Source organism: Danio rerio, chromosome 2, assembly GCF_052040795.2.
Source record: "Danio rerio strain M-AB ecotype USA chromosome 2, GRCz13ab, whole genome shotgun sequence".
NCBI lineage: Eukaryota > Metazoa > Chordata > Actinopteri > Cypriniformes > Danionidae > Danio > Danio rerio.
In genome coordinates, this window is record NC_141022.1 from 35,347,509 (window position 1) to 35,366,297 (window position 18,789).

The 18,789-nt window shown below is 33.5% G+C and overlaps 1 protein-coding gene across 2 annotated transcripts in view; it reads left to right on the forward strand.

Moving 5' to 3' along the window:
• Positions 1-18,569, forward strand: part of ankhb (ANKH inorganic pyrophosphate transport regulator b) — a 48,983-nt gene extending 30,414 nt beyond the window's left edge. Inside the window, exons 7-12 of one of the 2 annotated variants that reach the window (XM_087238817.1) lie at positions 1,838-1,930; positions 5,824-5,919; positions 10,183-10,312; positions 13,072-13,195; positions 14,846-14,945; positions 17,381-18,569. In XM_087238817.1, the coding sequence (XP_087094943.1) occupies positions 1,838-1,930; positions 5,824-5,919; positions 10,183-10,312; positions 13,072-13,195; positions 14,846-14,945; positions 17,381-17,521 (684 nt within the window). In that variant the 3' untranslated portion in view covers positions 17,522-18,569. 2 annotated transcript variants of the gene reach the window in all.
• The last annotated feature ends 220 nt before the right edge of the window (positions 18,570-18,789 follow it).

Sequence of the window (18,789 nt, forward strand, 5' to 3'; positions counted from 1 at the left end):
CTGTGAGGCAGTATGAATCTCTACACCAGTGGTCACCAAACTTGTTCCTGGAGGGCCGGTATCCTGCAGGTTTTAGCTCCAACCCTAATGAAACACACCTGAACAAGCTAATAAAGGTCTTACTAGGTATACTTGACACATCCAGGCAGGTGTGTTGAGGCGAGTTGTAGCTAAACCCTGCAGGGACACCGGCCCTCCAGGGCCGAGATTGCTGACCCCTGCTCTACACAATACTGACAGCTTTGTATTTTATTCTTTACTGTATCACCACTTTTGCTTGTGTACCAAAATGTAACTCATTTTAATTTTACTATATAGCGAGGAGAATTATATTATATTATATTATATTATATTATATTATATTATATTATATTATATTATATTATATTATATTATATTATATTATATTATATTATATTACATTATATTATATAATCCACAGACTGGACAGATCCCTTAGATGTGGACAGTAAATCAGTGTAAATTTATTAAAAGTAAAATAAAATGAAGCTGTATATCTGTGTTTCTCAACCGCATTCCTAGAGGACCACCAACACTGCATGTTTTGGATGTCTCCTTTGTCTGTCACACCCATTACAGGTCTTTCAGTCTCTGCTAATGAGCTGATGATCTGATCTGGTTAAGGACACATGGAAAATGTGCAGAGCTGGTGGTCTTCCAGGAATGTGGTTGAAAAGCACTGCTGCATGTGACTTAAAAATGATGTCTTATTTTGGTGTTTACATCATGTTAAATTTGCAGAGGTTTTTTTAAATACAAAAAAATGTTTAATGTAACTATTGTAAAAATCAGATGTTAAAAGAACGTTTTAATTACATAAATATGAAACAACATGCTTACTTAGACGTATTAAAATGCCCAAAATATGCTATAATTGTAAGTAAAGACCACTTGCTGACGAATAAGTAAAAACCAGTGCTTTGAAGGAAAGGAAATGATTTGAAATAATAAGCATTAGCCTTGCCTATGGTCCTTATCATGTCTTCAAGTGATTCTTTTTTTAAATTTGCCTGATAAGATGTTTTAGTTTTAACCTCAGTTAGTTTGTTACTCAAAATGTCTCTTTATTGAGTGTCTTCTGTAGGCTTTTGTGAAATAAAAATGTAGGAATTTATTTTTGCTAAAAAAAAAAAAACACAGAATTAAAAGGGATGCAGTCTAACGTAGCTTGAAGGCCTGGTATGTAAGTTTAATCAAAAGCAGTAGAGTTTTTATTATGTCACAGTCAACCACGTTTAGTTCTTCTACTCATGATCATGTGGGTGAAAAAGCTGTGCTGCTTTATCATAGTAAATAAATACATTTGATGTGTTATAATGCTGCTCTGTACAGTCTAATAAATCACACAACAAATTAGAGTATATTTGGTGTTTCCTTGTTTTTTATAAAGACCAAACCAGACATTGAGTGTGTATGACATTATTAGCATGTCCACATTTGACACAGTTGGTATCACTAATTAAAATAGCTTATTTCTCTGTATTCAAACATTATTTGAAACATTTGGTATAATGAAAATACATAAGTCAGCAAAATATACAGCATGGCAATGTTCTAGAGGTTTTGGATATTTTAATAAATAAATCTTACATGTACTTTTATACAAATCATTTTCCTGCTTGAATACCCCTCTTTGTCTTTGATCCATATAAACTTGAAATAGTAAAACTCATTTCCTAGCTGTTGATTGCTTCATTTATAGACTGACTGGTTTATCCAATAACCCTATTGAAAAAGATAGCTTTGTTCCTCTTCAATGTAAACAGTTGAAATTGTCTGTGTTTAATGTTACTGTCATGTTTCTACTGTTTTCCAGGCTGTCGCAGTTCTCACGGCTACATATCCAGTGGGCCACATGCCCTACGGCTGGCTCACTGAACTTCGAGCTGTTTACCCTGCTTTTGACAAGGTACAGTAGGAGTTTGTTTTTACCTTAAACTAACATTTATTTTCCTTAATCATACACTTCTCTGAATTCTTAATGCTGATCATCCTCTGCATATATACTTAAGGTAAAATGACACCTTTTATCAGATCCTCCCAGGTCTCTCGGCTTTTTTTCCTTATTTATTTATCCCACTCACAGCCTTAAGGGATGACTAAATTAGTTTATAGTTTCAACCTTTAATGCTGCATCATGTCTATTATCTCGTTACACTTCATAACTAAGCATTTATTTTTTGGGGTAAACAGACTGGGAAACAGCTGTAATTTAAAAAGGCGTGCAGTGGTGTGGGGTTAGTTCTTCATGTCTGACCTTAGAAAAAGACTTTAGCTGGATTCAGGATTCAGGAATTGGGAAATGAAGGGATATTTGCTAATCATAGTTAATACTTTCATGAATGAAGATGGATTTTATCCTTTAATGTAGAAATCTACACCTTTGTTGTGGTCTGTTTGATCTTTTGAAGGGAACTATTATGCCAAAGTCACTTTTATAAGGGATTTAAATACAGTGTGTGAATATAGCCAGCCTCTAATGGTGAAAATTAATTTTAAAAAAAGTAATCACACTTGATAAAACAGTCTGCATAAACACTTTGATTGACGTTTTCCTTTGTATGTGTCTTCAGAAGGGAAAAGTCGATCTCTTCCTCATTAGCATAGTGTCAGGGCCGGTAAACAGAAAAAAAACAAAAGCAGGTGAAAACAAATAATGTATTATATAAGGCAGCAATCAGACAGTTCAGCCTATTAGTAAAAAGGGCAAAAACAAAAGCACAATTCCTGTAATGGCAATGTCTCAGTCTCAGGGGGGGAAAAAAATACAAAAACTCAGTCAAAAATATGAAACAAAAATACTCTTCAGCATGCAGTCTTCTCAGTCTAACAAAAAACAAAACTATGGCAAAAGAATGAAAAAAAAATGACCAAAGAAAATACCTGCAGACTTGTCGCTGGAATAGTTGGGGAAAATAGGCTGGCCAATAGAGACAGAAGCTGGTTGGAGAGGAATCAAGCAATGGTCAGAACCTGACCAGTGTCAAGTACATCATAAGTTTAGGCACCAATAGAGCAAAGGCTTGGCAGGCCAAGCCAGGGACTACACAGACAGGTCGGGAAGGTAAGGAGAGAGTCCTGGAGTCAAACAGAAAAAGTTTAATAAAAAAACTAAATTTGAAGTTGCAGGGTTAGAAGCAAACAACAACCTGGCACAGAACAGCACAAACAAGGGGAATAAGAAGGGGAGCTAATGAACAAAGACAGGTGAAACAAATCAACTAAATTCAAGAGAACAAGGGGGTGGAAGGAAACAATCAGGAAAACAAACAAAGAACCATGTGGCTAATACAAACAAACAAAACAGACCCAGCTGATCAGCCTGGAGTCCTGACACATAGACAGCCCTAAGTGAGAAGCAGCCATCTGTCATTACAGTTTTTACAATGTACCTGCTGAAGATAATGTCAGCGGTTAAGAGGCATTATAAATGAGAAGTTTAAGGATGCCCAAATGAATGCTGTAGTTTCCATAGATGACCTTCTTCTGTGCCAGTTGTTTTCACATTTTCAGTTTTTCACAAAGATAACGTTAGTCCCTTTTTGAATCTGCCACTATACTGACACATAGACGTTTGTAGCTCCACCCTCTTTTCAAATAAAAAAGATTGGGAGCCCAATCTAATTTAGATTTAAAGCGAATCAGCATCAAATCAGCACAATTTGGGTTTAAGCTGAAAAGGGGCAGTTTCAAAGAAGTACAAAAACTTATCTGCTGAGTATTTTGAGCTGAAACTTCACATACACACTCTAGAGCAGTAGTGCCCAAACATATTCTTATGAAGGGCCAAAAACCAAACTTAAGACTTGATTGAGGCTGGTGGGCCGAAGGTAAATATAGTTGTAATGGGTTATTTCCTAATTTATTTAATCATATTTAAAAATGACTAGAAAACATTGCTTTATATTAACTTATACAGTATTTAACTTTTTTACATTTTATAATGAACTTATTACAGTAAAAACAAAACAATCTAATTTATAACAGCATTACACTAGTTTTTGCCTCGGCGATGTCTTTTGCATAGTCTTATCTTTTTAGTGACAGTATTTACATTTTATAAATTCAGATTCATTTACAACATTTAATTGAAACTTTTAATTTAAGTTTGCTTTTTTGTAGCTCAACAATAAAACAAAAAAGGCTATGTCAAATTGGAAAGTACAATCTCTGTGTTAAAGGCATTCTCCCCAACCCTCTCCATCATACTCACTCTCCTCTCAGATGGGATGGTGGGCGAAATCAAAGGTTACAGTGGACCAGTTTTGGGCATTTTTGGCGGGCCCTACTTTGGGCATCTCTGCTCTAGAGACACCAGATACTTATTTTACATCTTTTAAAAACTGGCATATTAGGTCCCCCTCAAAGGGATAATTTATCCAAAATGTAAAACAACCCGGGTGTCACAAAACAATAACAACTAAAATAGTTTTAGGGTTTTGCAAATAGTTTTATAGTTTTAGGGTTTTGCAAAAGAAAAAAATAGTATTTAATACTTACATTTAAAAAACAACATGCAAATAAAAAGCCATTAGCCTTTCAATTTTTTTTTATTTGATTGCAGCCATTAAAGTGATTATGCTATATTAAATACATAGCAATAGTGTCAGATGCAGCAGACTGATTTTTTTGGCACCAGGTTAAACTTTCTGACACCTTTACGGCACTCACATACATTAAAAATAAAGTCCGCGAACATGGAGGAAGGTCTCAGAGTAAGGTCCAGATCATAGAATAGACTTGGACCTATTGGTGTGTGTACACTGCTGCATGCAATTTTGTATATTTATAACCACTTCAGACTATATCGGGGGTCATTGTTTTTGGGGGGTCCCGTGCTGAAAAGTTTAGGAACCCTTGATGTAGATGACTGTTTCTTTGGTAGAACAATAAAGAATATTTTAAGCTGAAACTGTGAAATCAAGTGCTAGTTGCACTTTAGGAGTCGAAACAAAAGACATACAGGCAAAATAAAATAAATACATTAATTTATATTAATTTATAATAATTTATAATATTTATACACTGATGTTTTATAAAGTGAAATGTTCATCCTGTACAAGAAACTGAGAGTTATTTACAACATAATTATCCTTAACATTCTGATTTAGTTCCTAAGAAACAATTTGTTCACACTTTATTTTAAGGTACACTTATTTATTTTAAGGCACACTTATTTATTTTAAGGTACACTCTCTATATAATAAACCATTAACTGTGTTTTTTCCCCCAAGTTGCTGCTTATTGATAGTTATTATGATGGGTTTAGGTTTTAGTTAGGATTATGGATATACTGTAGAATAAGATCATGCAGTTTATGTACTTAAGTACTATTCAAGAACTTATAAGCAGCCAATACCTAAATAATAGGCAGACAATTATAATAAAGTGTTACCAACATTTCTTATATTTATCAATTTTGATAGCTGAGCTGAAGAACTTTTGTCATTCTGTCCTTTACTCCCTTTTCAATTGTTTCAAACCGGTTTAATTTTGTTTTCTTCAGTTAAACATAAAGGAGGATATTTTGAAGAATGTTGGAAACCTGTAACCATTGACTTCCATGATATTTCTTTTTCATACTATGGAAGTCAAGTGTTTCAAAATAATAATGAGTAACATTTTATATTTGGCTGGACTATGCATTGTTTAATGCATTGTTCCGGAATATTATTAGTTTCTTTAAAATGATCTTTTGATAAATAGTGTACATTGTAAATGCTCAAAACGCTACATTGTACATTTTCCTAAAGTAAAAAAACGCTTTTTTCACATCTATCTGTGCTCTCTTCATTTTTCCAGAATAACCCGAGCAACAAGTTGATCAACAGTGGTACAGTCGTGACAAAATCCCACATCAAGCGCTTCACTTTTTTCTGTCTGGCTCTTTCTATAACAGTGAGTTCATCCACTATTTCAATCGTCAGTTTGTGTCTGCTTTTAATCACTTGTTTCATGTTGTGGAGTGACTGTGGTCTGCTGAAGTTCATGGAGTTTATAGGTGCAGTGGGAGTTTATTGTGATTGTGGGCTGCAGTTATATTGTTCCTGCAGCCAATCAGGAGGAAGAGCTTCTAACTGTCATACATAGCAGCAGAATAAGGGGCAGAATAAAGATAAAGTTGATTAGTTTGCCATTATTATTTTAAGATCATTAATAAATTTATGCATTAACCTAATCTAAAAAAAGGTTACATTTCAATTCAAAAGTCACAGTTGGTTTATGGAGTCTGTAATATGAGAGGGTACATGTGGAAGAATCTAATCTAAGTCTAGTCTATGTAACTCCAGAAACATTTCTATATGCTACTTAAAATGTATGTTAGAAGCATTGATCATACCCAGGGCCAGATGGAATCTGCGGACGTTTTTTGCTATTTCTGCGAAGAATTTTGGTAAAAATCTGCGGATTTCTGCTGAATTATTTTGGGAGTATCCAGCGGAGTATTATAACTAAAACCTTAATATATGAAATAAAAAGTAATAAATTACTGAAGAAAAACTGTAAATAAACAGAATTAATCATGGGCTAAAAATCTGCAGAATTCTGTGGAAAATCTGCGGAATTCTGCACGTGCAGATTCCGTGTGAGCCTAATCATACCTACATATTTCATATGCTGAGCAATATTTCTTACTTCTCCTTAACTAAATGATCTGGTTAATGTTAATTAGTTTTATGCACATTAAGAGTCAGTGACAGTGTTGTTTCAAATAGAATTGCACTTTAATTACTATTAATTATCAGCTCTTCAGTATTTGTCTTTTTCAAGCATGTCAGGGGTGTATTCTCATAAAGCAAGGTCAATTTATCATCTGCTAAACCATGAACTCTAGGTTGATTAAGCCTACTTACTCCAGGTATGTATGTTCAAAACCACTTCACAGAGTAAGTTCAGTCAACTCAGAGTATACTAATCGCGACCACACACACACACACACACACACACACACACACACACATACACACACACACACACACACACACACACACACACACACACACACACACACACACACACAGTCACAAAAGTTTCAAAAGAAAGCTGAAATCAAGAGTCACCCTGAAAACAGAAGCCAAAAAGTGTTTTCCTTCTGTTTAAGGGCAAGTTGCATTGTTAAAGCTTATCGCACCCTACTGGTGGTTATATATTGTATATTATAAATCATATTAATCTTTATTTATTTGTATATTTTTATATATAATTAAAATGTATTTATTTTTTTTAATACTTTTTTATGTGAACAAGAATTATTATGTTAAAATTGATGATTAAATGTATTTATTTAAATTCTATAATATATTTGATGCTTGGTTGGTTGGTTTCGTGTCCACATTTGTGAAATATATTTATGGAATACAATTGCATAAGCCAGTGGTTCTCAAACTGTGGTACATTTACCACTAGTGGTAGTCGGGCTTCCTTCTAGTGGTATGCAGAGGAATGAAATATGTCATGTACATGCTACATTTTCAAAATTGATCAAAAATGATGTATGAATATGCCATACATGACATATAGCCTATATTTCTGAGGTAATCTGCCATGTTTTTTTAAACTGTGCAGAGCTTTAGCTGCTTTACTGGGTCTACTACGCTACTGTTTTTCAGTACTGCTCATTTTGGTGGTACTTGGAGAGACAATTTTTTCTGAGGTGGTACTTGATGGGAAAAGTTTGAGAACCACTGGCATAAGCAATACATTTTATTGAAAGCATCCTGTTACAAATAATTATTTTATTTATTGTAATTATTGCAGATCCACCACGCAAGATAAGAATTAATTAAATAAATAACTGTAAAAATAAACCTTATTTTATAAGAGAGTTTTATTGAGAACTTAAACACATTTTTAAACATAATAGTTTTAATAATTAATTTCTAATAACTAAATACTTTTGTCTTTGCCGTGATGACAGTAAATAATATTAAACTAGGTATTTTATTAGCAAGATAAGTTCATTCATTGGAAAACAGTTCTTAGTTCTGTAGCCAGTCAAAAAAGGGCTAATAATATTGACCTGTGCAGTTTTTACTTATATTATAATTTTTTACATTTATTATTACTATTATTATATTTTTATTATAAATATATATATTGTATATACTTTTTTTTAATCCCCAAACTTTGATTGTCTACAGAACAAACCACTGTTATACAATGACTTGCCTAACTACCGCTGAGTTCATACTGCACGATTTTCAAAGTAGTCACATCACAGATGTTTTCACACTGCATGACCATCTGAGATAGCATTCCGTCACTGCTGTGTTTACACTGTAAGATGGATCGGCGACAGAGGTTTCACACTGTATAATTTTACAATATGAAGAATCGCAGAGAACTTTGTCTCGGTTTGCAAATGTCTCACAACCAAACGCATGAGAAGTGACATAAACAATGCAAGGTCACATAGTACATCTTATACGTAGTCATGACTACATAATGGGCAAAAAGTCTTTAGTGAGGTTAACAATATACTTATTTTCCTCACCTGGGTTTTGAAGGGAATTAGCAATTTCTCTCCAACTTTTTTCTTTTTCAGACCAGTCGTGGTATTGCTTAGATGACATGTCATCAGACACAGGCACTCCTGTCAAATTTCCACTAGTTTTTCTTTTATTTCTTGGGTCTAAATAGACCAAAATAAGCACTTCTAACTTCTCCCCCAACCTCCCGCTGACCTGATAACTATACTAGTGGATGCTGTTCTCTCAATGGCTGTAGGTAATGTTATTTTCAGTCAGAACACACTGCATGATTTTAAATCGCCAACAGGTCCAGATTTTTAGCATGCCAAATAGCTCACAGATCTCTCAGATCGTAGTTACTCGTGTGAACGAGCACCGATTTGCCTATGATTTAGGGCATTTGTCTGCGATTTCTCAAAACTTATCTGCGAGTGGAAAATCGGGGCTAAAACAAATAATTTATTAGAAATTATTTATCATAACAATTATGTTTAGAAATGTTTTGAAAATTTTCTCTATTAAACAGAAATTGGAGAAGAAAAAATATACAGGGGGCTAATAATTCAGGAGAAAAAACAGACATTGGTAAATTAAATAGGACATTCTATGAAAAACAAAATCCTTTCTCTGTTAAACATTACTTGGCTAATCATTTTGTCTTAAATGTATATATAAACACTATTTTTTAAATATTTTAATAGTTATTCTTCCATATGGAAAGTTCCTCCATATAGAGCTTCTCAACACATCATGGTGAAGCCATAAGGAGAGCATTAGGAAAGCGTGTCTTGTTATTGTGAGTGCTTTCAGAGTCAGGCTAAATGATTAATTAATGCCCTGCCTCTGTATCGGGGTCACATCTTCCCTTGCTGACCTACATTAAAGCCTGCACTGTAGCATTACACTATGTGATCATTTTCACTACTCTGTCAGTGATATAAAGGCAGAATCACAATTGAAATGTTACTTATTTATGTATTTTAGCATCTATATTCTATTTTAACATGTAGTGTAGCAAAAATAGCCCATTAGGAATTAATTGTAAATGAAATGTAATAGGTGTTAAATTGATGTTAATGGGTTGAGCTTTTTATGTCTGCTCATTCATATCAGTGCACAAACCTCCATTCCAGGGCTTTTATCCACATTTCACAGGCCCAGTTCCACCCAGTTAGATATAAACAGCTATGCGTGTAAATGATAGGGTTTTGATTGCTGTGTTAACAGGGTAAGTAGTTGCTTCCAGATGTGTGCTGGGTCTAAAATTAACATGCAAACTGTCAGATTATTTTCTACTATAAAATCAGGAATTCCCATAATGCCATTTCTGATAAATGACCAAGAACTTTTATTTTATATTACTTTAATTCAATTTAATTTAATTTGTTTATTTTTTATTTTTTTATTTACATTTTTTTGTTTTTATTTTTATTTATTTTATTTTTTATTTATGTTTTTTTTCATTTAATTTTTTATATTTTTTATATAATTTTTATTCATTTTGTTGCAGTTTTTTTAATTTATATTGCATTTTATTTTTGACTTTTGTTTGTTTATTTATTTATTTATTTTTAATCTTCATTTTTATTTTATTTATCACTAATACAGGTCCTTTGTCATCATCCTAATCTCGTGTTACGTGCTGTTGTCTAGACGGTTGCATTCAGGTAGTTTGTCTTTCTGTTTGCAGCTCTGTTTTATGGTGTTTTGGGCACCACACATTTCCGAGAGCATCCTGGTGGACATCATAGGAGTTGATCATGCCTTTGCTGAGCTCTGTATCACCCCATTACGAATCTTCTCCTTCTTTCCTATTCCAGGTATCACACTTTCAGACACAAACATTGTTTGCTGATTTTTATCATACCGTAAAGTACAATTCTAAACAAAAAGATTATTGCATTCTTATGAGTTGGTAAAATCATAATCAGAATACCCTAAATATGTAATTAACAAGCACAGGACATATGCTGACATTCACAAATTTTTTTGTTTGTGAAATACTGCATTTATTTTATCTATATAAAAAATGAGGTAAAATCTGTAATGATGTAATATTACTTCAACAATATAAATATTAATATCAATAAATACAGTGTTTATATTATCATTTTAACCTATGGTAATACATAATTTATTCCTGTTGTGACAGCTGAATTTTCAGCAGCTATTACTCTTCAGCATCACATTAACTTTTTGAAATCAGATTTATATATTTATTTATTTACTTATTTATTTAAATGAACTTTTTTCAAAATTGCATAACTTCTAGAATGGCCATAGCAGTTATTCTGACCATTCTCATATAAGATGTCATATTGTCACATTATTTTTACATTCAAAGCTTCTACTGAGATATTAAAATTAAGCTTTATGTGTCTGTCATCATATTTAATGAATTCATACCTCTAAAAATACAACCTTTTCAGTAATACAGCCTATAAATATGTACAAGTATTTAGACCACCCACGAAGGTGTGTGACTCACTTTGTCTGGCATTCAGAAGAGCAAGGTTTTTTCACCTCAATGAACATGTTGTTTTGAAAGGCATGTCTGAAGTGCAGTCAGTTTTTTGCTATCAGAAGGTTATGTTGGACTTTTGCAGACAAAAAGTTAGACATGCATTTTCAAAGACATGGGGAAAAACTAGTCACCGAATTGCATGTGGTCAATTTGATCGCCATGGTCATTCATTTTAAAGGGGAAGCATTATGCAAAAGTCACTATTATAAGAGGTTTATACACAGTTTTGTGGCAACAATCTGTGAATATAACCAGCTTCTAATGGTAAATTGTTATTAAATGTATTTTTTGTAATCACACTTCATAAAAGCAGTCTGCAAAAACACTTTGATTGACATTCTCCCTTTGTACATGTCATCAGAGGGGGAACGCTCCGCCCATTAGTGTCCTATTAGCATAGGACGTTAGTCTTGTTTGAATCTGCTACTATGATGACACATAGGCTGTTTCTCAATTTCAAGAATGCAAAGAACGAACCTGCATTCTTGTGAAGTTCGGTCTTGCCAGGTCACTTTAGAACAGGGGTGTCAAACTCAATTCCTGGAGGGCGAAGCCCTGCACAGTTTAGTTCCAACCCTGCTCCAACACACTTACCTGTAGGTTTCAAACAAGCTTGATGGTCTCAATTAGTTTGATCAGGTGCATTTAATTAGGGTTGGAACTAAACTGTGCAGAGCTGCGGCCCTTTTGGAACTGAGTTTGACACCTGTGCCTTAGAAGAACGAACTTGGGAGACCACGAGAACACAGAACACATTCTTTGAGAATTAAGATGCTGCGTTCTTCCCTGGTTCTTCTTAATGGTCACATGACCTTAACGAGTTTTTAACAGGAAATTGTTTAAACATTACAGCATTCATACAGCGATTTAATGTTTTACCTCTTTTTTTAAATATATACTCTGCATAAAGACCTTACAAATATATGTTGCACAATATAAATAAAACAGATTTTAATATGAATTTCAGCAAACAAACACCCTTAATGTGTTTATGCCGTTATTAAGATTTCCATGGTAATGTTTATATTCACCGTTTCATTTAGGAAAACTCTGAACTTTAATAATAAACCTATATGAAATGCTGCGCTTCCCACCTCCAGTTGTAATGACTTCTGGGACATCACGACTAAGTTTTGCGCTGAAGACACACATCCGGGAAGTTTCTTGAGTCCTCCGTTCTTGCAGTCTTGAGTATTGGAACTGAACTTTGACGTAGATGATGACAGTACATGAAAACACGAGGATGCAAGATTGCTGAAGAACGTGTATCGCGAAACAGCCATCTGTATTTGTAGCTCCGCCCTTATTTGAAAAGAGGGCTGGGATCACAATCTCATTTGAATTTAAAGCGACAGTCACTAAAAATGTCACAACTAAGATGAAAGCCTGATAGAGGGCAGTTTCAACGAGCTATAAAACATTATCTGTGGCGTATTTTGAGCAGAAACTTCACATTAACTTGAAAAATGATTAAAAGAAATATACATACATTTAGGACAAGTCAGGGTATTTTTGTTGTATGAGTTTTATTTACATTACAAATTTTTTTAAATATCAAAATGACCTCCTTTGTAGTTCTACTGTGTTAACACATTTATTCTCAATGTCAAATATCCCTGGCCCCAGATGTTTGAACAATAATGTATATTGAACAACCCATGTTCAAACTGTGTAAATCTGTTGAGGGTTTAGCAAAGGTCTATAGCTGCAGATTCTCAGGAGGCTTTCTCCTGACAAACCAAACCGCATGATCTGGGGTCTGATCTGCAGTGCATCATTAAATAGACAGGTGGTCTTAAGGGGACCAGTCGCTCTTTGAAAATGTCCATTTGAAAAGGCAAAGGTCAAGAGTACTCATGCTTTAGTTACAATGCCTCCAGGCCTCAGAGAGTGAGAGAGAGAGAGAGAGAACCACAATGAGAGCTCAAAGTACCATTGAATTTTATTGCTCTTGACCTGATTTTTATGATGTAGCAATAGCGATAGCCGTGCAAGAATCAGCATGTAAAATATAATTACCTGAGCTCTGACATCTGTTGTTTTGTTTATGATCAGTGACAATTCGCGCTCATCTGACTGGTTGGCTCATGACCCTGAAGAAGACCTTTGTCCTGGCGCCCAGCTCGGTCCTCCGCATCATTGTCCTCATTTCCAGCCTGATAGTTCTGCCTTACATGGGGTATGTGTGTGTGATTGATGGATTTATTGTGCTTAAATACCTTGTAGATACTTAAAAGTGCTCCTTATATGTTGAGGTCAAAAGTAGGATCATAAATTCATGGGTTTGTTTTTATTTATTGCTGACCTGAAAAAGATATTTGACATAAAAGATGTTTACATATAGTTCATACATTCATATATGAAAAACAACCTTGTACAAAAGTTGACTTATACGTGATTGCTAATACAGGGTGTCCGTGGGGTCTTAAAATTCTTAAAATGTCTTAAATTTCAAAAACTAAATTTTAGACCTTAAAAAGTCTTAAATTCACGAAGGTGGTGTTTCATTAGAGCATGTCAAAATGGCATGGGAAGAGGATCTCGGAGCAGAAATTGAAAACTGGCAATGGTAGGAAGCACAAGAACAAGTTCATTCTAGTTCTGCGTGTATCAGGCATGGTTTAATACTATTTAAGATCCTGCACCAACTCCACTCATCTAAATTAAAGCTCTCTAAGATGTTCCCGTTTGTAGACTGTGTGATAGATGAAGTCAAACCCCGGCATCACTTGGTCACATCTTTTGGAGTTTTCCTAAAATAGTTCATTATTGGGTTTAAGTTTTTTATTCAATATCAGAAGTGGTGGGAAAACAAGTATACCTATTTTAGCTATATTTAATGTCAGTGATGATGCTGAATTATTAAAAATCAACATACATTGATTAGATTTATCACCCTTTTGGCACGTAGATTGAATTTACTGAATTGGAAACGAATAGATCCTCCACTTTGTTCCACATTAATAAAAAATGTCATGTCTTGCCTGCACCTTTAATACGCAAAGACTTTCCCATAAAAATAAAATGAAGAATTTCCATGTACTTTAACAAGAGAGCAGTGATTGAACCCTATTTAGTTTTTTTTTCCTTTCTGTCTTCTTCTCCCTTTTTTCAATGTATTTTCTTTCTCTTTTAAATGTAATAGTAACATGATGTTACAAATCTTTGTTTAAAAGAAAAAAAGTATACATGTAAAAGTTATATTTTTTACTGATGTAAAAAAAATACAATTAAGAGAGTTTACTTTTTTAATTCTTAAAATTACAGAAATATTGTCTTGTAGGTCTTAAATAATTTTAGACAGGTCTAATTTCTTCTTTGTTTATGTAAAGCAACCCAATTGATTCAACACATACCCAATCACCAACAATACATCTCAATATAAACTAAACTTATAATTAATACTATAACAGTTTGTTGTGCATTCATTTAAGTTATATATATATATATATATATATATATATATATATATATATATATATATATATATATATATATATAGTCTAAAATTTAATTGTTGATGGTCTTAAAGTCTTAAATTTGAAACCCTGTAATACTGTGTTGTTAGCTGAATGATTCGAGGCGGTTTCAATTTAAAGATCAGGGTAAATTTGAGTTATTTTGTCTTCTGAAAAACATGCAAATATCTCAGAACAGCAATAAATGAAAGAAATATGATATTTAGGCTAAATATATGTATTTTTTGTTGCATTCAGAAGTTTCCTTTTTTTTAAATATTTTTTGTTAATTCATCATCATGAATCCCTTAGTTTACACAATCTTACAGTTATTTTTTGAAATGGTTCAATCTCTTTGCTTATTTGTGCAGGGTTCACGGGGCCACTCTTGGTGTTGGATCTCTGCTGGCTGGTTTCCTTGGGGAATCTACCATGGTTGCGATTGCAGCTTGCTATGTGTATCGAAAACAGGTACAGTATTATGACTGTACACATGCAGGAAATACAGACTAGTTATTTCAATAGCTACAGTATATAAGGCCTTGGGTCAAAAGTCCAGTTTCATAAGTGTTTCCTCTGGAATTGGTTTTGTAAACTGGTTTCAAAGTTTAGGATTTTACAGCTGTAAACACAATAAAATGACACTAAAATGTAAGACAAGAGTTAACAATATCATATTCATAGTCTCTTTTGAAACGATCAGCTGATTTTTGCTAAATCGTACTTTAAACACTGAAAGGGGACAGAATATTATAGAAGTTATAGAAGTTTGTGTTCTGTAAAAGAATGTTCTGACTTTTTATTAATCTTTTTTGTCAGTATTAGAAAAAAGTGTTAAATGGTAAAATGGTACATTTTGCATTATGAAACTTGATACTTGTCAATAGCAGTGAAGTTTATATATATAAAAATATATATAAAACTAAATAAGATATAAATATATATTTTGATAAGTTTTGATTGATGCCTAATTTAGGATGATTGTTGAAATATGTGAGAAAGAAAAAAGGTAGTAAAAATAAGACTGTAAAAATGTACCTTAGGAGAAGCAAATCAGCATATTTGTATGCTCGTACAGCACTAACCCTTTAACTAACCCACCAAGTACAACATTTTTGGATTGCTGTTCTTAACTCCTCCTAATGTCGCTAGTTAACACACTTAATGCATTTTTTCCAACACATCCCAAAATTTCTAAAATATCAGCCTCATACCAAATGGTTGATATGTCGGTTTATGGTAGCGGAATCAATACATATACTATGAAAAATCTGAAAATATGAAGTGTAAGACCAATTTATTCAAAAATGTAATCAAAATGAAACATTTGGAATACTAAATCACCTTTATTTTTTTGGTAGAGTGGCAGTCAAAGGGGCTAAGACTGCTCTTTTTAATTGTAAAACCCTTCTTAACTTTACAAAACATGCCTTATGTCTTATTATTATTCAGTATAAAAGTATGATTCTACTGAATAATTTAATCTTCACATTTACTGTATTTTTGTTATGTTCTTGGCTGTTTTTGCCCATTCTTCCCTAAAACCCTTTAACTGCCTGCTCTACCAAATAATTGAGCATATTTTGACTGTTTTTAATAATAACTGTTAAAGTCATTTAAAGAACGACTGTTTTAAATAATGGTTTACACACAGCATTGTTGGTTTACAAAAAATCAAACAAACAATCTTTTGGTTTTGGTTTTACTGTAAGATTTTGGTTTTACTGTAAAAAAAAAAAAAGAAAACCTGTTAAATGAGACTCTGAAACAATTTATGGCATAGCAACAAGAATCAGTCCAAGGCACTCGAAAAAAATGAAAATTTATTTTTTTTTTTTTACTTTTTTCGAGTGCCTTGGACTGATTGTTGTTGCTGTTTTGATTAATCCCTTACCCAAAGAGCACCAACCATACGTTTGAGCTTACCCCAGAGCGCTTTTTGTTTGTTTTTTTCTGGATTAATTTATGGCATACTTCAAAAAATAAAGGTGATTTAGTATACACACGTTTTATTTTGATTATGGATTTAAATAAATTGGTCTTACACTTCATATTTTCAGATATATATATATATATATATATATATATATATATATATATATATATATATATATATATATATATATATATATACAGGAAAAGGTAAAATTTCTAATTTTACTGTTTTTCATCACTTGGAACCATTAACCCTTTAGATAGGCCTGTGCAAAAAAAGTTACTGGCTTTTATATGGAGTATAACCACAAATAATAATATGCGGCATGAAAAGACTTCGTTTACTATGTTCTGAGAGCTGAGGTACGTATTTTGGCACACTATACTCCATATAAAATCCAGAAACTAAGCTTTTTTTGCACTGCAACTGATTATCAACAGTAAAATGTACGAGTTTTACTTTTTCTCAAAAGCGAAAACCACCCACAATCAAGAATGCATGATTATGTGGTGTCATGGCTTTAAAGTAAAAAAAAAAAGTGTTATTATGAAAGTTAATTGGGCACAAACAGCCACCAACATAATGAAGGAGTAAAAAATTTGGCCTCAAGTTTTTAAAAATGTTCAAAGCATTTTCCCAAAATATGTGTCAAAATAAGATTCGTCACCAAAAATCATTTTATTTGCTGAAACAGAAAGTTGTGGTCAAATTAAGACTCAAAATCACCCCAGAGTGGATAAAATATCTTCAACAGCACACAAGGATTAAATAAACTAACTCTGCTCGTGCTTCATCAATAAAACCCGGGCGCCGGGGAAAATGATTTGCGTTTTTTTCTGCCTAGTTCAAAATGACTAATGTTAGTATAGCTATAATGAAAGATTTAAACAAACACGGTCTGCTCATATTTCATCAACAAAAGCTAATGCCGTGGAGGAAAATGCTCAGCAGTTTCTTTCTGCCTCCACAGAAGAAAAAGAAAGATTCGGATGAGGACATGACCATTGATGGGGAGGATTCAGCCCCTATGAATGAGGTCCGGTCCAGAGGCCGCATGGACGACATTGTGGAGCTGAGAGAAGAAGATGAGGAGGAGCTGGACGAAGATTAAGCAGGATGCATTGTGGAAATCAGGGCCTTGTTGCTTTTTTCGGGCAGCATTCTTCTTGCTTACTGTACCCTGCTGCCAAGGCGAAAACTCAGCTCCCCTTTCAAGTGTGCACACGGTTGACATAAACACAGAGGAGCTGCAGCATATCTTTGTTACAGTCCACACGCGTCTTCCAGCTGCCCATGCAGGACAGTGAAGATACTGATTTGTACCAAAGCAATGTTGTGCATTAACTGCTGTTATTTTTCTTTTTCTGTATGCTGATCTTTAATGTGCTGCCGTCCTACACGTTTTGAATCTTCAGAGGAAAGACTTTGCTAAATGCAGTTACATCATCCGCTTGGAATGTATTTTCTTTTTTAATCTTTAATATTTAACAGAAAGGACAGACTTGATCAGATTTTTGAGGTCTGAGGACCAACAGCTTTTATCATTACAAGAAGTGTCAACAGAGGATATAAATATATATATATAGAGAGAGAGAAAGAGAGATATCACAGATTTTTATTGGAATTGAGTATGAATTTGATGGACATCTTAGAAAATAAGTTTCCGAGTGACAAATGTTTGGGGTTTATGGGTCATCTAGAGGACCTATTTTTTTAAAATATACATAACATATGTTGTAGGTGTATAAAATATGAAACACTTTTTTGTATGGGTGATGTTGTGAACTCTGTACATTGTAGGGAACGAAAGAATCGGGACTGTGTTTTCATAACGACGTCTATTGAAGTATTTTTATCTTAATTTATTTCAAGCATTTATTTTGTATCTCAGGATGTTTGTGATGGGAAAATATTAAAGTAATATAAAGTCTGATTAATTGTCCCTCCCTGTGAGCTGTTTTTCCACATTTTGCAATGATGCACAGATATTGAGGATGTCTTAAGCCGGTGTTTGTTTCATTTAGATTTAGACTATAGTGAAGTCTGGCTCGGCTTGTTCTGTATATGAGATATTCTGGACAATGCAAAGTAACGATAGAAACATTTATTACGGTTTCACAAAGTTCAGTCCTCTCATTAAACAGTGAACGTGGTTTCAAGTGCTGATGCTCTTGTCTTCATTGCAAGCAAGGAGATGTGTTTGTATTTTTATTCAATGGCAAGTCTACTATTCAGAAAACTGAACAATATTCTCCTATATATGTCATACACAGCGAGACAGCTGAAAGTAAACTTAAGGAGACCAATTTTGCACCTCATTTACAACTTGACGGACGTAAACATGCAAATATACGTTGACTTGATGATAGCAGTAAAAGG